Source organism: Engraulis encrasicolus, chromosome 5, assembly GCF_034702125.1.
Source record: "Engraulis encrasicolus isolate BLACKSEA-1 chromosome 5, IST_EnEncr_1.0, whole genome shotgun sequence".
NCBI lineage: Eukaryota > Metazoa > Chordata > Actinopteri > Clupeiformes > Engraulidae > Engraulis > Engraulis encrasicolus.
The window spans coordinates 17,880,625-17,902,698 of NC_085861.1; the positions used below are offsets into that span (position 1 = coordinate 17,880,625).

General features: G+C 43.7%; 1 protein-coding gene across 5 annotated transcripts; it reads right to left on the reverse strand.

The window, feature by feature from the left end:
• Positions 1-1,146: 1,146 nt before the first annotated feature.
• epn1a (epsin 1a) lies at positions 1,147-19,088 on the reverse strand. 5 transcript variants are annotated; one of them, XM_063198776.1, is made up of 12 exons: positions 18,684-19,088; positions 17,105-17,342; positions 16,614-16,715; positions 15,289-15,447; positions 14,661-14,789; positions 11,770-11,890; positions 10,819-10,970; positions 9,226-9,309; positions 7,319-7,604; positions 5,962-6,132; positions 3,497-3,751; positions 1,147-2,792 (listed from the first exon to the last, which is right to left on the reverse strand). In XM_063198776.1, the coding sequence occupies exons 3-12, from the start codon at positions 16,680-16,682 to the stop codon at positions 2,296-2,298; spliced, it is 1,923 nt and encodes a 640-aa protein (XP_063054846.1). In that variant the 5' UTR covers positions 16,683-16,715; positions 17,105-17,342; positions 18,684-19,088; the 3' UTR covers positions 1,147-2,295. The 5 variants fall into 5 exon arrangements, with proteins under 5 accessions (XP_063054846.1, XP_063054847.1, XP_063054848.1 ...); XM_063198777.1 differs by having other exon boundaries at positions 19,055-19,073; XM_063198778.1 differs by lacking the exons at positions 17,105-17,342; positions 18,684-19,088 and adding exons at positions 10,170-10,241; positions 16,838-17,058.
• Positions 19,089-22,074: the final 2,986 nt, after the last annotated feature.

Here is a 22,074-nt window from a genome sequence, read left to right on the forward strand (position 1 = left end):
CATTGAAATATTTCTTTGATGTTTATACACTCTGTGTGTAATTTAGGCTACATTGTTATTCTCTCGTCTACAGCCTGCTAGTAATACACTGGTTGTTGAAGACATAAAGTAGTAGGCCATAGTATGTTCCACCTCATATATACAATTTATAACAAGACTGATACTACTAATACTAATATTGACAAATGGACCGCTTGGTCTAACTCACAGCATTGAGTTTGGTATCATAAAAGTGAAACACTCATAAAAGTTTATGCCTTCTACTCCCCCGCAATCAAACTAGAATATTTAAACTGATTTTTTGAAGTTAATGTATATTGTGCTGGATGAAAAAGTATATACATTAGCTGGGACACGCCCTCCTGTGGTACAGTGTATTGGATTTGCACCATACTGCTGGTGGCCAATGAAATATGGTAGCCTAATACACTACTCAGTAGTGACTACTTGAGGCAAAGCACTGGGGACATACAGTACTACGTACGTATGTGATGTCTTGATGTCTTGTGATATTCTTTCAGACAAAGATATGAGTGGGTGAAATACATGACACTTATTCTTTGTAACAATGTCTCTTGTTCTGAAATCCAATTTGATTGGAATATCCAGCCTTTGCTAAGATCATATAAAAATCATATAATACAAGAATGCTTTGAGTCATGGGTTGTAGGCGATGTCAGTATGTTGGGGGCAACTAATACTTTTAATTTTGTACAGTACAAACGAGTAAAATATGACTCCTCCCCTGTCCCCACTGCTAAATTTTTTTAAAGTGCATTTGACAAATTTGGACTTACCCCAGCAAAACAGTTAGCAGTTTTTAATAGAGAACTTCCAACCAAATCTTACAAACGACAGCCATTAAATCATTCATCCAGTCCCCCATTTTAAAATTTATTTTTTTTCTTTTCTGTTAAATTCAGATGATCTGTGGTTTTTTTTTATATACAAGCATTTTTAGTTCTCTGTGCCACACCAGCCGGAGAAAATAGTGTGTGGAAAAAATCACGTGCTTAATAATTATAGACTGAAGTACAGGAGTGTCCTGTACATCACACATGACAGTGTTAGAAACGTGGGATTAAAACAAATCCAGAGTGTGTAGAAGAGTGAATTAATGAAATAAAAACTGAAAATAAAATAGGACCATTTATAATACCTTTCTTTTTAATCCCCACATTACAAAGCATTGAAAAAGTGACTTTTAAAAAAAATACAATTCATGTTTTGTATTTTACGTTTTTTCAAGTGACGGTAGTGAGCTGGAGGTCGGGAGAATGGAAACGCACATCCAAACGCAAGTGCAGAGGCATGTACACACAAACACACAACCACCCACCCACCCACACATGCTAAAACATCATCGCAGTCAGTCAGGTACAACCAACCATACAATCACACACACACACACACACACACACTCACCATTTTCCATTTTCCCTCAAATTCATGAAATGTTAAAATCACATCTTTTGATTGTTACATAGAAGTATTGGAGAGAGAGAGAGAGTGAAAGAGAAAGAAAGAGAGAGAGAGAGAGACCGCTCATTTAATGGCATAGTTCAGTGTGATTTTCCTTGTTCCCCTAAAGTACAAAAAATTAAAATAAATTACATCAAACATTAAATTAGATCTTGAAATAATACAGCCATTGAATGATTTCGACCAAGAGTTTTGCCTGAAATGTTGCGGTGAGTCCCGTCCATCCTTCATGTATTCTTTGTTTTTGAAATGTGTTCTATCCAGTCCGGTCGATAATCCCCCGAGGAGAGAGCAGACGAAGAGGGTGTGAGGAAACAAGCAGTTTGATTTGTTTTGTTTTGTTTTAGTGGCTACGCTTAAATCCATTGCTCTCCCACCCCTCTTTTAGTCTCTCGATCACTTAGTCATGCTGGCACAGTACTTACAACAGTATACAACAACAGTCAGTGATGTCCTACACTGATTATCGCTTTCACCCAAATACCATTCACATACCATCCACCTTCTCAACCTCCACACACAGACATGGAGGGGGGGGAAAAAAGAAAATAATTTAAAAGATTTATTGAAATTAAATAAATACTTCTCAATCTTCTGCATTCCACTCAAGGCAAAAAGAATCACTGAACATAAAATTGAAATGCTTTCTGTGGAAGAAAATAATTTCTTTTTTTTTTTCCTCTTTTCTCTTTTTTTTAAATATAGAGATGTACATGTAATTTTGTATTTTTTTCCCCCATCTTCAGACACATAAATTGTTTGTGATGAAGGTGTGGAGGGGTGTGTAGAGGAGCATGGCAATCTCACAGGCCCTCAGAGGAGGAAGGGATTAGTGCTCGCCCCCGTGGCTGCTCCTCCCCCTCCCACCGCCCCCCCAGCTCCCATCACCCCGCCCATCCCTACCGGCCCCCCCAGATTCAGGGGCTGCGGCTGGCCTGGTGCCCCTGCTCCTCCCATGAAGTGGGAGTTCCCTGGTGGGGCCATGGGTGACATCCCACCGAAGGGCATTCCCATCGGGCTCGACTGCACCATCCCCATGCCCATTCCTGGGCCGCCCAGAGGTACTCCCATCCCTGGCATGCCCATTCCCATCCCCAGTGACGGGGGTGGCATGTGACCCAGCATGGGGTTGGGCGGCGGGACGGGGCTGGTGCGTAGCTGGCTCAGGCCCAGAGTAGAAGGCTGCGGGGAGATGGAGGCCATGGAGGCGGCGCCGAAGGGGTTTGAGGTGGGAGGAGGCGTGGGGGACACACCCCTGCTGGAGATGGTGCTGCCAGGGGTTACGGCCATCCCTGGGGCTGGGGACGAGCCTGAGACAGAGGAAGAGAGAAAGAGGGAGGGAGGGAGACAGAAACACAAGGGAGAATGTGATGCAAACAAATGAGTCGAGATGCAGAAAAAGATACCAATTCTCCTTAAAGGGGTATGCCACTATTTTGGGGCTTAATACAGTTAAAATCGTTGGCTGGGGTTTATAAAAGGTGGTAAAGTGTCTTATTTTTCATGTATGTATGTCGCTAAGCTAGTGAAAGTCAATGGATCCGTGTAGCATGCTACACGGATCCATTGACTTTCACTAGCTTAGCGACATGCTCCCTCTCTTACCTTGTCTTAAAACAAGACAACGGCTTACATGAAAAATAAGACACTTTACCACCTATATAAACCCTGGCCAACGATTTTAACTGTATTAAGCCCCAAAATAGTGGCATACCCCTTTAACAGTAGGGCTGTTTGGTTATTATCATGGCCCTAAATAAACTTTTTTCATCAATAGCCAAAATGGCTAGTAGAGAGATTAATCTTACTAGACAAACACACACATTAATGGGTCAAAGTGGCTAGTAAATTTTCTTTTCCTCCGGCCAAACAAAAAATTCACCAGAATTTGGCCAGTTTGGTCTGGTGTTAATTTAGAGCCCTGGTTATTGTTAATGATATAAACTTCATTATAAATGATTCATTATAAAAGTAAAACATGAATAACTTGAACAGCGTGGGTGGCAATCCTCACCCTGTGTCTGTAGAAAGGGGTTGTTGGTAGAAGAGTTGGAGAGCGAGGGGGGAGGCTGCTTGGGTTTGGGCTTGGAGGAGACCAGGGAGTCCAGGTCCACCAGCGCGGCGTTGGGCCCCAGGAAGGACTCTGGCGTTTTCCTGACGGGCAGGGAGGAGCCTAGCGAGGAGAGGTCAAAGGGCACCGGAGAGCCTGTGCTGCCTTTGCTGCCCGCGTCGCCCATCGTGGCGGTGGAGCCTCTTCTCTCGGGATCTCCTGAGGGAGCACGGCGGCAACAGACATGAGACGCAGTAGCGCATCACATGAGAAATAGTAGTACTTTGTCACCAGGGCTTGACATTAACTTCTTTGCCTGCCGGCCACTGTGGCTAGTGGTTCTCCAGAGTCACTATCCATTATCATGATGCTGTACATCTAACCTCAGAAGATGAGGTGCTTAAAGCAAGAAGATGAGTGCAAGGGCTTCTACATGGAAATAAAACAAATAGAAACTGCTGCTTTTTCTTGAACCTAATTACAAAATACAAAATAACAATTGATACACAAGGGGCAAAGTGCAGAATATATGCTATTCTGATGTCATACCATAGAACTACCTGCCAAATTGGCTATTGACACTGAAAGTGTTACCAGTCGCAGCCAAGTTTTACTAGCATTTGGCTGGTTGGCAGGTGCCAGTGTCAAGCCCCGTTTGTCACTAATATAGACGGTTTCATGGAACGGTTGCTTGTTGCTGGGTGACATGATCTGGCCCTAAGCCTACTTCCGGTCTGCTCATGTTTTGGTAGGCCGTAAAGGCATCTGTCAGCACTGCTAGTATATTTACAAACAATTTAAATACAGTAAGATGTCTTTTGTCATCAGACAGTCACACGCCCTTAGCTGGGCGTGACAGAAACGACACAGAGTTGCCCACAAAAAAAAGGGTAAGGAGGAGGAGCAAAACGATAAAAGATAAAAGCTGCATGACAGTGTGAATGAACGGTGCTCTATAAATAGTACAGTTTATTATGATAATGTATCAATGAAAAAGATGAAGACAGCTGGAAGACATGAACAGCATGTGGCATCATGAAATGGGTCTTTGGATGTTCACTAAAGGGAGGGAAGTACTGCAATGGAGGATAGGAGACACACAGACAGACCAGCCCATTTAACACTGGGCAAATGGCAGGGCAACAGCTTCACTCGGTAGTTACGAACAAAAAATGTTTTAAGAAGAGTTGATTTGGGTGCACATTACAGGCATGCAAACTGGTTAGGGGTGGAAAAGGGTGAGAAAGGTGTGCAAACGACAGACAAAAACACCTGGGCCCTGTTCTACGAACGGAATTCCAACTACCCAGAAGTCACCCAGGGTTAACTTGATAAAATGGGGTTGACAAAATCTGGCCACCTTGACAGGTGTTAACTTGCACTATGATGCTGATTTAGATGTTGATTTGTCAACCCCGAGTTGCCCCAAGTTGATTTGTCTACCCAGAGTCGGCAGTACGTGATGATAACCATTGTATTTGTGTACATTTCTCTTGGGTGAAAATGCTCAGCCTTTTCCCCAATAGTTTAGTATCTTAAATTCTTAATTAGATGTGTAAAATATCACAGACTATGAACGAAGATTATTTGAAATACTGTATTGTGCTGCCATTTCTTCAGGTCTCCAACTTAAATCCTGGAAGGGTGCTCACGAATACTGTGCAGTTTAAAAGGTGCACTGTGTAGGATGATGGCCAGAGTAGGTATTGCAAAACTGTGCTGCGCATTGAAACTGTGCTGCCCATTGCCTAATTTCATCCTTCCGTGAATATTAATTAAAAAATAAACAAATATTCACTAGTATTACATTACATTACACTGCATTCAGCAGACGCCTTTTAACCAAAGTGACTTACAATCGAGACTAGTACAGAGAGTACCAAAGTACAGTAAATTTTTCCCAGCTGAAAGTGTCTATTTCTGGAAATTCAAAATGGCAGACGTGGAGAAGATCCATCTTTTCATGTATGAAAAGTGCAATTTTGGTCGGGGGCATGCTTGCTGTGTGCCTAAAAACTGTATGTAACCACATGCGACTGAAGCACTTTGCAGAATACTGGAGCCATCATCTAGGGAGCAGACAGCCAACGGGGCTCTCATTAATGTTTTCCTCAACTTTGTTTGACTCTACTGCGAACTCAACATCGAAGTTTGGATGATCGCCCCTTGCGTTTTTATCAATACTGCACTGTATGTATGCATCTAAGTATATTGTGACTGAAAAAATTCGGATGGTAACGCGTTCATGCCCAAAAAGTGCACGCGCACACATATTCTGCAGCAAGCATGTCCCTGACCTTTCCCAGTCACTTCCCCATTAACCCCACATCGTAGTACTGGTCCCTGATGATAAATGAATACTTCCCATTCGTTTTTTTCCTTTACTGTTCCACTAAAAGAGTGTCGGTGTGTGTCTGCAGCATGTATACCTGTGCCATTGGTTTGTTTGGTGGGAGCGCTCCAGGGATCAGACGTAAGGGAGTCAGTGATTGGGGCTAATGCCCCGTCCGAAGCCCATGGGTCACCTGACCCCACGGCTACAGGGAGGGGGGCCGGAGCCGCAGAGCTCCCCCAGGGGTCCAGGCTGGGAGGGGACACAGCTAGGGGAGGGGAGAGGGGTTGGGGATGAGGGTTAACACAACACAGGCAGGACCAATGACTGCAGAGTAGAATGGACAACGCAACGTTTCCATTCTATTCAGTTACATGGATTTGAAGCGCTTTCAGCGATGGTTGGGAAGGAATTGCCGATCAGAAACACGAACTCAATATCAAGACAGGACATGTTGATATCAACTGGGTGCTGCTTAAGAGTGGCAAATCCATCCAAGAAATCTGTGTTTTGTTTATATAAAAAAAATTGAGTTGAAAATGCTTCAAACCTGTTGAACCGTGCTGTGTATATAGAATGCACAGACAGTGGGCAGGGCAACAAGACTGGGTAGGCATGATATGAAAAGGAAGGAAGGAGGGATAACGATGGCAGGAAAGAGGGGAGTACTTCACAGAAAACCCATGTTCTCCCACAGGTTGCCTCAAGTCAAAATAAAATGAATGCAATGTTGCATATGCTGCATATATTTCTTATCATGAAGCTTGTGTTTTCCGATATGCAACATCCAGACAATTGGACACTGTTCCCCATGTAGTATGTACAGGCTTATGAAGCAGTAAGACAGCTTTTCATTAAGGTGCTCAGATTCTCATTAATCCAAACTAAATAAGTGAGAAATATCCTTCAAAAAACCCACAACCCAATTCCACAGAGCATTAACTGATTGAAACTGATTGAACAGTGATGTTTCATGTGCTGCATTATGTAGTACAAAGAAAAATCCATTTCTTGATGGGCAGAGCCTCAAATTTACCATGTCTTCACTTTGAAGTACTTCTAAAGAGAAAAACTGGCACAGCAGGGTAGACCGAGCTAGCAGGGCACAAGTTAATCTGAAGCTAGGTATACTTAAGAAACACACATACGGTACACAGACCCCTTGCTTCACACAGGTCCAAAAGTGCAAACCTGACAAGGACCCGTTACGTCTCTGATGATGAGATAACCTACTTTTCCTTCATTTCATAACCCTCTCGTCTTCATTAGGTCAAAATGATATTACAAACAAATACTGTGGCTACAAGGTGTTGGGACTCTCAAAAAGCACCTTCACTACTGCTTTTTACATGTCAAATTCTTACAAGTTGATTTACTCGCCACCCATCCAGGTGGTTGTACCAAACATGAACAAACACACGGGTGGTTGTGAGCTGAGGGATTCCAGTACTCACTACTTGATGCCCAAGGGTCGGCGTTGACTCTGGAGGAGTCACCCCACGGGTCTGGAGGAGGTTCGATCTTCGGTGGGCCCTCGCCCCACGGATCAACAGGCGGGGAGGAGGGCGTGGCGGCCCCCCAGGGGTCGGCTGCCGCTGCGCCCCAGGGCCCCGCAGCAGGGGCGGGGGCCACCACGACAGGGGGAGGGGAGGGCCCAACGGGGCCCAGTGACGTAGGGGCCGCAGCCGGGGCCCCCCATGGGTCAACAGCACTCAACTCCATCAGAGAGCTCTGCTGAGTCTGGGACAGAGACAGCAGTTAACACAAATGAACAAGCACACACACACACATGCCTTGTAGGCCAGCGCGGTAAGCAGCACACAAATGGCAAACCACAAGACAGTGGTCTCCATGCTCTAGTTCCTAGGTGCTCATCAGGAAGCGGCACACGCTGACATTTTAGGTCTGGACTACGGAAGCGTAGAGGTTGTCAAAAGGGGAGGCACCAAAGCGCAATTTATCTGCATAGAGCTGATGGTCATCAACATTTTTGGAGGAAACGTTGATTAGAATCGTTCTGTACTCTACCATATATGGCTCTTTCAGTTTCGTATCAATAGCACAGGCACTTACAACTTGAACGTAATGAAGCTTTAAGGAGATCGTCTTCTATATTGTCTATATCGTCTTCGTCTTCCTTGGTAATGCCCAACACTTACACTATCGCCTTACACTTACACTATAATGTAAACACTTACACTATCGCTTGTTCATAAAGTTTTGTAATTAGTTGCTGAATCCCACATATAGCAGAAGAGCTGAAGTGAAGGACAGCACTCTTAATATTTTTGCTTACCCATGTGGGGAAATAAACACGCAAAATTTTGAAAAGTGCTGTCCTCTGCTCCTTCAATGCTTAAACTAACCGACAATGTTCTGAGTCACTAACCACCGAAATGTTTCAGGGCATTTTGGTGAATTTCAACTGGAGTCAGTCAGGCCGACCAGAGCGGAGCTGGTGCCAGTACCCGCACCGGTTGCGTTCTGCACTTAAGTGCTCATCTGCGAACCGCCTGTGTTCATACCGAGCTCTGAACTTTTTCCGCACATGACTGTCACCCAGATGAACCTGCTGACGGCCACTTTGGCGTCACGGTTCGCAGAGAAAAAACAAGTGTTGTGCGGTTCGGTCCGGTTCGCAAACACCAATTTCTGTAGCGTCAACACGACGGCCAGAGTGCGATATGGTGCAGGAACGGGCACCAGCATGGTCCTTAGTTGGCCTGAATGTGCCCAGTGGGTACTGATGACCATGCACGTCTAGCCTGGAGCCCTGGAAACACTAACTTCACAGGACAGCGAAAGCCTGGACAGTGTGGTCATGTGAGCGAGAGCCAAGAGGTAGTCAGAAGCACCCAACAGGCAGGTAAACACGCGCACAGTCACACACACTGCTGTCACAAAGAGTGCCGTCTTCAACGCACGCAGGGTGAGAGACACAGACACAGCAGCTAACTCTTGGAGAGTGAGAAGGAAGGTACAAACACAGGTCAGCGGGTTTTTAGCCTGAATTTCACACACACGCACACGCACACAGGTATCTGTCTCTCACTTTCTCACACGCATGCATGCAGTTTCTCTCGCTTTCTCTCTCACACACACACAAACACTCTTTCTCCCTTTCAAACACACAGACACCCAGTCAACATAACTTGCACGCTCCCTCACCCAAACACCACAATCTCTCGCTTTCTCACACACATACATGCACACAGTCTCTCTCTCTCTCACATACACAGTCTCTCTCTCACATGCACACAGTTTCTCTCACATGCACACAGTCTCTCTCTCACATACACAGTCTCGTTCTCTTTCTCCCTGTCAAGCACACAGTCAGACACCCAGTCAGTCAGTCACACACCTCCTCAGGCTTGGCCTTCTCCCTCTTACTCTCTTCGATGGCCATCTGCAGTCTCAGGTCGTCTCCCCTGCGCAGGCGCTCCTCCTGCCAATCATACACCATACGCCATACGGCCAACATGGTCACACAGGAGCCGAGTCGCCAACCAAAACAACAAAACAAACCAAAACACTGTCTCGCATCATCAAAAGGGGCAGGGGGCTGATGGGAAATGGAGTTTGTTGGGCCCCATTACAACATCAGTCCGGAGGCGAGACGTGTTTGGGTTTGTTTGTTGAACATTGTTTACTTCCCTGAAGGCTGCAGCAAAAGAGTGAAAAGTTTGTTTTTTGTATTCGTTTTTTTTTTTTTTTTTTTAAAGCATGCATTTGAGTGAAAAGACAAAGAAAAAGGATGGTTATTTTTTTTGTTGATTACTCACGCGAGTGTCCAGCTGTGTTTTTAATAAGTCAGATCTAACAATTTAGTGTTAAAAAAAAACGTTTGCCATAATTACAATTTGATTGTGTTTAATCATGCATGTGTTTGGATGAGTTCATTTATTTATTTGTAGGTGGTAACTGCAAGTGAACTTATTTTGATAGCTACGTAATGGGCTTAGAGCTTTTGTTTAGCACAAATGAGACAATGATTTGCTGCAAAGCATGAAAAAAAACTTCTGAACACCTCTGTTCTAACATGTTTGGGACTTTTTGATTGTTTTAAGCAACATTCAGCTCCAGCTGAAACGGATCTGTGACGATTTCATGCCTAAGCAACAGAGGTGCAGAAAGCATTACATTGTGCCAGTAACAATCAGGATTACACTTATAATCAGGACACTGAGCTTGGCTGTGTTTAAGAGATTGCGCACACAATTTTTTTGTGGGAGTGGGACAGAGCGAAAGCAGACGAGCCCACGATGACTTTGGGCACTGTGGTGGGTTTACACTTTAACCCCTGACCTTTTCTTGCAACTTCTGGCTGAGAGCAAGTGCATACTTGAGCTCGGCATCCTCCAGGGGGTCAGAGTTCGGCTATAAGGGTAGGATTAGGGTCAAAAGGTCAGAAACTGGGGACGAAGCAGGGACTGTGTGTGTCCTTTGACGGGTCAGAGTCATGTTCTGCCACTAAATCAGCTAACCATCCAAGGACATGTTTGGACATTTTTGTCCATTCTGTGAGATGTGGCATTTATGCTTCATAGCACGGGAGTTCTTCACTACACTAGAATATACTTTCAAAAACGATATTAAAATGATACTAAATCTCAAATAGCACAACTTGTGGCCAAAGTGGTGGTTAGCACCTCCCAACGTTGGGGAGTGGACCACTCCCGTAGTTAAAGAGAAAACACGCACATCCGTCTCAAAAAATTGGGTGCAGGACCAACAAAAATACAATGAAAAAATTGAATGAAAAGTCCGCGACACCAAGCTCCCGTTGCTCTTTTTAATGTGGACCACTCCCAACGACTAGCGATGCACTCACAAAAACACTGCCTGGAGTTTTACCTGCGATGAGTCTGGACATTGGGCGGATTTTACCTGCTGCTTTACGGGGTGTGGGGGGCAGCACCTGCACCTGCATCTGTGCGGGCTGCTCTGGCTTTACCTGCTCGGCCTCCTCTTTACTCATGGCCAGGGCCAGCTGCAACTGCAGGTCCTCCTCGCCGGAGCTCTGGGGCCAGGCCTGTTCCGCGTCTGCGCCGGCCCCCATGGGCATGCCGCCTCCCCCGAGGCCCGGAGCTGAGGGGGCAGAGGAGGCTGCCACATAACATACATCACAAAGAACCTCACGTCAGACCTCAACCTGCACTGTGTCGCTCACACACTGATCCGGCGGGCGGACAAAAAAACACTTACAGCAGTGCCACAAGCTTGAAGCTGAAGCGTGCCCCTCACGGCGGGCACCCCCCCCTTTAGTCACCGGCCCGCATCCGCTTGCTCACCCAAAGCTTGGTGCTTCACCATTACACAGGCTGTTTGTCCTGTGGAGCTGGTAGCCCCATCACCAACGGCAGAACGCAGGAGAGGAAAGTATTGTATGTCCGTGTGTGTGTGTGTGTGTGTGTGTGTGTGTGTGTGTGTGTGTGTGTGGGTGTGTGTGTGTGTGTGTGTGTGTGTGTGTGTGTGTGTGTGTTTTAAACATATTTGCAGGGGTGTGATAGTAACAGAAAGGGTATGGATATGCAGACATTAACTTGTGTACAGGTTAGCATCCGATAAGTTTGTATAAGAGTGGCCGTAAATGTCTATGTCTGTGAGCGTGCATGTATGTATGTGAGCAGATGTTGTGTCAGTAAAGAGTAGCGAAATCAGATGTCGCAATCAGCAAACTTCCTGTTTGACAAGCTTTCAATTCCACATGGAAAAGAACAGTCAAACAATATCACGATCTAAAAATAGATTAATGTTTCCTCAAGTATTTACACTATTGTAATTCAATGGCCAATAAGAATGGACAGGATCATAGACAAACTTTTTTTTAAAGTTCTCATTCAGCAAGCAATGGCTTTCTTCGCGAGAGGAGGAGCGGCTGTAATGAAGGAGGTTGGCAACTCACCACTGCTGGTTTGGGCCATCTTTTCTTTGGTCTTGAGTGCATGGATCCTCTCTTCCCGAAGTCTCTCCTCGTCCTTCAGTAGTGTCACCAGCTGTTTGGCTTTTTCTCTTACATTCACTCCCTGAGAAGGACACCCACACCAGAGACATAGTTTACCATAATTGCGACAAAAATAAAAAAACACAAAACGCAAAACACATTAAAAAATGCATACATTCGGCGAACATTCCCCCCTTATAATTCAATGGCAGTTAGAATAAAACATTCAGTCAAGTCAAATGTAAGAACAAGAAGCGGTTGCGATTGGCTTGCATGTAGCGAGTTCTCTTATCACTTCTTTAAGTCGAAATGAGCTTTGACTATCCCTTATCTCAACATTAAAACGAATGCAGCACAAAACATGGCTGCCCGATAAGAGATTTAAAAAGGGAAACACACAATTCCTGTCAAAACCAACAAAATGAAAATAACTGATGGCCTGTGTCAAAGACCTTCTTAACTCTACTCTGTCACATCTATGTTATAGTTTATTAAACGTGGTAATAAATGGAATGCCTGATGGTGATCCACCTTTGACTAAATGTTTATATCCTTACACAACCAACTGTATTCTGATGTCAGGTGCTGGTGAATAGCTGGTTCACAATTAAAATAAAATGAAATAAATCACTCCAGTCACCTTTTTATTGACAGGGTTCACACACTTCTTCACCATTTTTTTTCCATGACTTTTCCAAAAACCTCTAACTTCAAGGACCAAGACTAATGACCAATCGCGCGTGGGGGTGGGGGCATATTACATACATAGCCTATATTATAAATATACATTATACATTTATAATATAGGCTATGTTTTACTATAGGTTATAAGCTGCTGTTATACTACTGTAGTTCTACATGTTATACCCGCTATTTTATTCATATTATTTACTTGCGATAACATCGTCCGTTATGATCATCTCGGTTCGCACGCTACACACACCTCGCACATTACGAGGATTAGGGTTGCCAGATGTAACTGATTTCCAGCACCAAAAAATGCTTGAAAATCGCCAGGAGCCACTACAAACTGCCTTATTTGAAAACCACTCAATTTAGTAACACAGGGTGATGCAGATTGTGCTAGAAAACATATCCACAACAACTCGTGGCCATGCATCAAATTTACGGTGCGGCATCAAATCCATAAAGATAATTGATGCAAGACTAGATGGATATCCATGACTTTTCCAAAATACCGTTTTCCATAACTTTTCCAGGCCTGGAAATTCTCATTTAAAAATTCCATCACTTTTCCAGGTTTTTCATGACCGTATGAACCCTGGATTGAGCAACGTTCAAATAAGAACTGTTGACTCGTGCCCGTGTTGCCATATGCTATACATGACCGTGCCCTGCGTCTGCTCAAAATGCAATAAAACAGTGTGGTATAATCATTGAGAGTAAATAGAATGGAGGCCAAAATTCTATTTCATTGTTGAAGCCAAGTTGGAGCCAAGGTTGGACCCAAAAAGACCAAAAAATGGCCAAATCCCATTCATTCCTATGAGAGACATAAAACCCTGTATCTCCCTTAAATGCCACTCCAGGGGGATAATTTTTCGCTCAACTAGTAGGTCCCCTTGCTCTCCAACTTACCAGGGTGGTGATTTTTTGTGGTGATGTTTTGTTTTAGAGAGATATTAAAAGTTAAATTGACCAATGAGCATCAGAACATGGTTTGATTGACCGTTAGAAGTCTTGTTGTTGTCCAATCAGCACCTGCGTTTGGCGTTGCTAAGGTGGAATGTAAGTTGGAATGTTCCCAAATCTGGCTTCAAAGCGTTGAATGGCAAATAGCGTTGATTTGGCGTCCATTCTATTTACTGTCAATGGGTATAATAGACAAAGCAGGCCTATACCGAGCCATCTGCAGTGGCACCATAAATACTGCCAGTGGCAGTGGCCTTGTGTAACCATCCACAAGCTACTGCTGGCACGACTCCAATACAGCAAGCAGCATCAGCCATAATCACCACGGGTATGAACATGTTAATATTTTAATTCTCTCAGTAATGTAGTTTTCCAAGATTTAGATAGCACACGCTGAGAAAGTTATCCATGACCACCCGAGTCCTTTTTTGCCCCCTTTAACACATTCCTTCCAATCACTGTGTTGACACAAACCTAACCATTCAAAAAAACAGACATGCACTGAGAACGTCCTTGGGGAAAGAGCATGCGCCCATGTGTCTACTTCAAGCACTATTCCGTGGTAGCAGAGTTTCACCACGCAAGCAACCAAAAGACCTTGAGCTTTCAGTTTGTTTTTGTGTAGCTGTGTGTGTGTGTGTGTGTGTGTGTGTGTGTGTGTGTGTGTGTGTGTGTGTGTGTGTGTGTGTGTGTGTGTGTGTGTGTGTGTGTGTGTGTGTCTGTGTGTGTGTCTGTGTGTGTGTCTGTGTGTGTGTCTATGTGTGTGTCTATGTGTGTGTCTATGTGTGTGTCTATGTGTGTGTCTATGTGTGTGTCTATGTGTGTGTTTTAGGATTGTGTGTTCCATTGAAACAGTAAGTAAGAATGCCCAGATGGAGTGTTTGTAGAAGGAAGTGAAAGTGAAGGAAGTGCTGTTCTACTTCAACTGCTTACAGACAGCAACTTTGAGAGCTTCTGAGAATTCTTAAAGTTCCACATTAGCATGACTGAGCCATCACACAAACATACACACACCACAAGTTGAACCTAGTAATTTCTACCTATGAGCAAGTCAAAGGATCAGAAACACAACTGAATGTACCTTTTGTCAAATGAGCTGGCACAGACATGCAACAGATGCTTTGCTTTGTCATTTGTTGTGCAAGGACATTGAAAAGGATTTTAAGAGTAGTGGTTGTGGCGTTGTTGTGGTGGTGTACCTGGTCTTTGCCGTCCCTGTCGATATACTGGAAGTCTTTGAGGGTCTGCACGGCGTATATGTTCTCTCGGCACTGCTGGGCCACCCGCTCAGAGCCCGTCTTTATCAGGTACTCCATCAGTGTCATGGCCTGCCAACAGAAAATACAGTCTGCTTAATGTCAACACACCAGCACAAGGCTAAACATGCCGCCCCAGGCACTGATGAACCAAACAACCACAATGGCCCCCAATGACGGAAACAAAAGGGAGCGAAACTTTATGTACTTGTGCGTCAAAACAACATGTGCAAATTCAAACGTTCAAACAGTGTTGTATAAAGTAGAAGCACTCTAACAGATGTAATTACATCACTAATGGAATGATGTTACAAAGTTGAAACCATGTAATATCATGCCACTAGTGTTGTAATTACATCTGTAAGAATACTTCTACTTCTACTTTATACGTCACTGTTCAAAGATGCCTAAATACAGTATTTAAATATCAGGAACATCCAATGGAATAGTCCATAATGCTGGCGGTAGGTACAGTACCTTCCAAACAAACAAACAAACATGCATCAAATTGCCAAATGCCAGCACTATCATAAAACGTCTGAATAGCACCAGCCATGCAAATGCCCCTTACTTTGTACACGTGTCTCCAGTTCTTTCCGTGGTCGTTCAGCCGTTTCCACACCATGCTCATAATTTCTGAGAAGGCCACCACATTGTATGTTAGGTCTGCAATTTCGGACATGAGGGAACTGGAGGGTCCCCATGGGTCATTGGAGGTCGCTTCTCTGACCTGTAGGGGATGGCAGTTCAGAGGTTAATGGTGGCGGCACACTTAAAGTGGTAGTTCGCTATTTTAGACATTAAGCCCTGTTTGTGTGACTTCTGGGGTGAAGTAGAGATGTTCTCATCACAATTTTGACATTTGGTGCTGAACGGAGCATTTGGGCATTCAAGACTGCAGCCCCCCCACCTTTACATTGACTCCAATGAAGCACTCAAGCAATCGATCATAAAATGGCATTAAACTTTCGTTTGCAGAGACATGAAACTCACCGAGTGGTCAGAGGTGGGCAGCGATACGTTGGCTCGAAAATCACCGCGAAATACGCTTCCAGAGAAGATATATTCATTATTGTCCGTCTTCATAATGATTGTATTGGTTTGACTAGTATTACTCCGCGCGACCGGAAATGGGGGTGCGTTTGTTTACGTTACTATCTATGGTTTGTATGCAAGCTGTAGTTTTTGTAGCCAGTCCCGCTCAAAGATAGCCGTTCTACCTCGCTCCTTGATGTCTACATAAACAACACACTATCGCTACCTACTGGCTGGATGTCTACTGCTATTCAACAGCGTCTGGGGAAAAATAGGTCCGCCAAATGCTAAACAACAGTTAGAAGGCATATTTCGCTGCAATTTTCGGGTCAATTTATCGCTGTCTACCACTGACCACACGGTGAGTTCCATGTCTTCTCAAACAAAAGTTTAATGCCATTTTATAATCGATTGCTTGAGTGCTCTATTGGAGTCAATGTAAAGGTGGGGGGGCTGCAGTCTTGGATACCCAAATGCTCCGTTCAGCACCAAATGTCAAAATTGTGATGAGAACATCTCTACTTCACCGCAGAAGTCACACAAACAGGGCTTAATGTCTAAAATAGCGAACTACCACTTTAAGGTTTTCGAGAAAAATAACAAACAGTTCACCAGAGCACTTTTGTACACCTCAGTATTTTTAATGGCTATTACCAAGCTTGTGGTTCAAAGTAGCAGATAAAATCCCATAATCTGTCAATTACCAATGCATTGATTTAATGTTCAAAACTTTTAGGTCATGTGACCTTCAGATAAAAAAAAAAAAAAAAAAAGAATAACTGAATAAGAATATAGGCATGTGTAATGGATGGAATTTGATCTACTAATTCATATAAAAACTATAAATGAGCGAGGACTCACCTTTATCTCGGCCTCAGAGTAATTATGCACAATGTTCTTGACTTGCCGTCGTAGTGAAGACGTAGACATGGCAACAGCTTGGCTATCTGATTCGTCTGAAATCTAAGCGATTGCAAAACAGGGTCAATAAAACATTGATAGCTGTAGTACCACACGGTGGCTGTCACTTAATACTGAATGCATACTGACAGAAAAAAAACTAGTAAATAAACAGAAATAGAAACCTTCATTGCTGCAGAACGCTGACACAAACTGATAAGCAGAAATCACACCACGATTCAGCAAGCAATTACAAGGGACATGGGGGGGAAAAAAGAAAAGAAAAAAATGCCGGTGGCCTTGGAGTGTCTGCTCCTCACTCAGGGCGATAGCATGAGGCCCATGAGTCAGATCAGGATGAGATCGTACGGTCTTCAGGTCAACACTAACACTCAGATTGGACTCCAAGTCCTCGCAGCTTATGAGTAACAAAAGGACAAGCCCTAGCCTACCTGCTAAAAGGGAAATGACGCGGGTGGGTCGGGTCGGGTTGGGCTGGGCTGGGCTGGGCTAGGCTGGATGGGGTCCGCCTCTCGTCTTTTCTTGTGCCCACTCTCTTCGAGACTTGACGTGGGGGCGAGTGCCGCTTGCACTCACACTCTCAGCCTGTCTGCTTCCGCGCGCCTCCACAGGGCGACATTGGCTCTCACTGGTGGATTTTTTATTTTGCAGGGGCGGGGGAGTGGCTGGCTGTCCAGAACATAAAAAGGAAGGAAGGCACAGTTTAAACACATGCAGTCTGAAAGGCAAGTCTGTGTGGCAATTAGTATAAGGTCAATAGGCCAAGTATCAAAAGGAATTCAATTCAGCAAATCCAAGGTTTTGGCAAATTACAAGCCAGTGAAATGTTTGCCCATTCTGTCTGGGAGCAGAATTCTGTCATGACACTCACTAACATACAGAGAACAGAAATGTCAGAGATTGTAAGAGTAGACCTATTATAGTCTTTTCTAGTCTCTATGGTAATGTGTGCCACCTCGATTGTCTTTTTTTCTTCCCCTTCCCTCTCCAATACCTCAGACTGCGTAATTTCTCAAAAGCATGACCACTGTCTTAACTTTAAAGGGCATCATTGTGGTGGTCTCTGGCGCTCTCCAACTCTGGCACCTAAACAGCATTCGTCACCTGCTATGAATACAGTGCGTGCGATAAGGAGCGAATAGGTGGTACGCTCGCTACGCTCAGACAACTATGCAACCTGATTGCATAATGCCAATTGACACTCGAGAACCGGTTTCAAAAGTCGACCTGAAGATTCCTGGAGCAAAGTCCCGAAAGTTTAAGGTAATCACCAAGACAGTGAGTCACAACGAGGACGAGCTTCAACTGTTTCTTCTCAAGTAAACTGGGCCATTGGTTACTGCGCGATGGTGACAGAAATAAAAAGAACAACCAATCCTCCTCTTAACTGTGTAAACAATGACAGACCAAGAAGCAACAAATGCCCATGTAAGATTCAGACAGAGTGCACACATTATTTAAAGTTGTTTGTATAAATCATTCCTCAGTTGTACATACCTAGATAGGTGTTTTATGACCAGTATGGTAAAATAAGCCGTGCCTTATTTTTACGGAATATGACTAACTTGGGCCACCGAATGTGCGAGGCGCTTAGTTAAATAACCACAGGGACTGTCTGTGACAGTGACAGGCAGACAACGGCACGGGGGTTAACTACTCCAGCGCACTGCTATCAATGAACAACACACCCTCAACTACAAGACCCCCACCCAGTTAGCTAACGTTGATAGCAACTTGCTTAGCAAAGTGGTGGAGTAAATCAGCCTTTTCAAGTTAGCTGGGTGACTATGGGAATAGAAAACAACAGCAAACACAATTCCCAATCCTAGTACAAACATTGGATAGATCTACAACCAAAGATCAACTACTGCGTGCGTAATAAAAGTGACCACAACTGCAATAGGGTACTCGAACAAGTTGCTAGCTAGCTAAACAAACATACAAGCTCTTTGGCTAACCCGCTAGCCAGCACCTTCAGATCCCTACCAACAACTTGACAACGTTACTTACCTACTGACTTCCCTTCTCGTTGTCAGTCACCTGACCAAATCGAGGGTAAACGCGAGTGGGGTAAAGGGGAAGGGGGAATGAGTGTGAATAAAAGGAGAAGAATTGTCAATTTATATAACTGTCACGACATAGAACCAAAGCTAGCCATTAGGATAGCTAGCGAAGGTAGACGGCAGCGGTGGATGATAACGAGCTGCCTACCAATGACCAGATTCCCTTTTCGCTGGCTAAGTAAGCGGTTCAAAACAGTTGTATTTGGAGTCTCGTCTCGTGACAGTCATATGAACCTGGCTTTAAAACTATACATTAGAGTTAATAGCGGCAATGAAGCCAAGATACCACAATATTATCTAGTTTGTATCTGTACTGACCCTGTTGTAGCTGAAACAGAACAAGGAGATGGCGGCACTTCCGCTTCCGTTCTAAACTATGGGATGGACCGCACCCCCTCGCACGTTCTTTGGGCTAGCTCTACTTTTTAATATTTATAAAAATGGACGAGGGCACAACGATGGGAGAAGACCTACATCCATGATCACGTATATGAAATCTGTTACTTGAAAAGTACATTTTCAAAAGTTGATAGGCCTACTGGCCTGTCTTGAATCAGACAGGGCGAGTGACTGGTTACGCGCACCACACTCATCTAATATTAAATCACTGTATCATCTCCACATAGAACGTTACAATGTTGCGTTTCTTGCATTCTATGAACGATTGGCGCGCTACATGAAACGTTTGCAGCTAAAGCACCCAAGGTATGAGCACTACATAAACACCTTCTGTCTTTTTGTGTTGACTTGTCATGACATCTTGTGTCCACTTAGTGGCGACCTGTAGCTACACATAGCAGAGCCGTATGACACATAGGCGTATCCTGTCATAGATGAGACACTCCATCACCAAAAAGTATTTGCTCACCCATACAAATGATCAGGATCTGTTGTCCTAATCACTTTGCCTGATCAAAGGAGTTCAAAACAAAGCACCGAGGCATACACTTTATTATTATTATTATTATTATTATTATTATTATTATTATTATTATTATTATTATTATTATTATTATTTTATTTTTTTTGTAAATAAACCTTTGTGAAAGACTGGGCCCTTCTCAGGAGTTCAGTGAATTCAAGCGTGGAACTTTCATAGGATGCCATGTCATGTCATGAAATTTCCTCACTCCTTAGTACCTGTATTCCACATTCAACTGTCAGCTTTAATAGAAGAAAATGGAAGTTTGGGAACAGCAACAACTCAGCCACAAAATGGTAGGCCACGTAAACTGACGGAGGGGTCAGCAGATGCTGACGCAGTTTAAGTGAAAAGAAGTGGTCAACATTTCTACACAGTCAGTGTCACAGAGCTCAACATTGAATGTGAACTTCAGATTAGTAGGCCTACAGTTGTACAGTAAGGCTTTCCATGGCCGAGCAGCTGCATCCAAGCCTTACATCACCAAGTGCAATGCATAACATGAGATGCAGAAGTGTAAAGCTTGCCACCACTGGACTTAGAGCTGTGAAGCCATGATGTTCCCTGGAATGATGAATCAGGCCCTTCCATATGGCAATCTGATGACGAGTCTGGATTTGGAGGTCCCCAGGAGAACGATAACTGCTATGTCCCAAGTCTGAAATTTGGTGGATGAATTATGGTGTGCTGTGGTTGTTTTTCACGAGTTGGGATTTGGCCCCTTAGTTCCAGTGAAAGGAACTTTGAATGCTTCAGTATACCAAACCATTTTGGTCAATTTCATGCTCCCCTCCCAATCTTGTGGGAACAGTTTTTTTTTTAAAACAGGCCCCTTCCAACTGACTGTGCCCCAGTGCCCAAAGCAAGGTTGATAAAGACAAGAGTCATGACAGAGTCTGGTATAGATGAAATTGACTGGCCTGCACAAAGGCCTGACCTGAACCCACTAGAACACCTTTGGGATGAATTAGAGCAGACACTGAGAGCCAGGCCCCTGGCCTCCAAAAGACCGCTTTTGGAAGAATGGTCAAAAATATCTAAACAAAAAAAAGCATTCCTCAACCTTGTGAATAGTCTTCCCAGATGAGTTGAAGTATTACCTAATTGCTGCAAAACATGGACTGATATCATATTGAACCCCATGGGCTAGTAATGGGATGGCAGTTAAGTGAGTCACGGTGAGTGAATGCTTTTGGTAATCTTAAGGAGGGAAATCCTGCTTTCTACTGCACTGTAAAAAAAAAAAGATTTTCTATAGTTATTATTGCACTAGTTAACTACAGTGTTTCTGCATATGCAATATTTTGGCCAAATAGAAACAGGCTTAGGTCTAATTGTGCACCACTGAATTGCACTGCATGCATTTTTTAGGTATATAAATATTGAAGGGCTGCATGTCTGTAAGGATTCTCATTCATTCAGGCCATCTTACAGTATATGGGTGGGAGACGTGACGCCTTGTTTTTTCGTAACATTGGTTAAAAACCTACAAAACTGTTATTTTTCCTCTTAAAAACAAATGTCAATAAAGAAGATGTGGCGCATTATGTTTCGTATTAGTCTTAGATGAGAAGAAACATTTTTGTTAAGATTTATGTCAAGGTTTATATGTCAAATATCCTGCGGTGTGACTGTAACATTAATGAAACCTGGAATATAAAAAATGTATAAATTAACCAACAGCATTTTGAATAATGTATGAAGCATTTGGCATGATTGCATAAATATTAACTTGATATTAAGATATGTGAATGTGAAAAAAATTCAAGACAGTAATATTAACCACAAGTTCCATTTCGTAACACAAATTGCGTCCTGTGGGGTGACATGCATGTCAATGTTGGTGAACGGGCAGCTGCAAGGCCAACTACAAGGGTCTTAAAGGCAAGCTCCTAACCAGTCAGTACCTCAGCTATTGGAGAGTGGTCTGGAGGTTCAAAGTGACTCTTCACCTCTTAATATGTCTACATATTGCAAAGTTTCTGTCACGCAATGCTTAGGTTCATTTTATGGTATCCTGTGGTGTGACTGCTCTTATAGAAGGGGAAAAAAGTTTTTTATAAATGAAAACACATATTAAGATTAAACACAATATCATTATCTAGTTAGCATGACCTCAGAGGTCAGTCATGTCAGTCAGGTCAGTCACTTCATGTCATGCGGTGTGACATGCTTATGCAATGTGTTACTCAATCCTTAGTTGTTTTTCATGTATCATGTAAGGATATAAGGATATCAGGAGATTTATTTGTCACATTCACACAATTAGTACAAGTAATACAGTGAAACCATGCAGTGAAATCAAAGTAATCTGGCTGTACAACGCATAGGCGTGTGTGGGTGGGGGTGGGGGTGGGGGTGCGGGTGGGTAGTAGTGTGTGTGTGGGGTGGGGGTTAAAGGAACAATAGTACAAAG

Coding starts and splice junctions, on each gene's coding strand:
- epn1a (XM_063198778.1), bottom strand. Junction 3,752..5,961: donor CAAACAAACCAATGGCACAG/GTATACATGCTG, acceptor GTGCTCCCTCAG/GAGATCCCGAGAGAAGAGGC. Junction 2,793..3,496: donor CCCCTTTCTACAGACACAGG/GTGAGGATTGCC, acceptor CCTCTGTCTCAG/GCTCGTCCCCAGCCCCAGGG.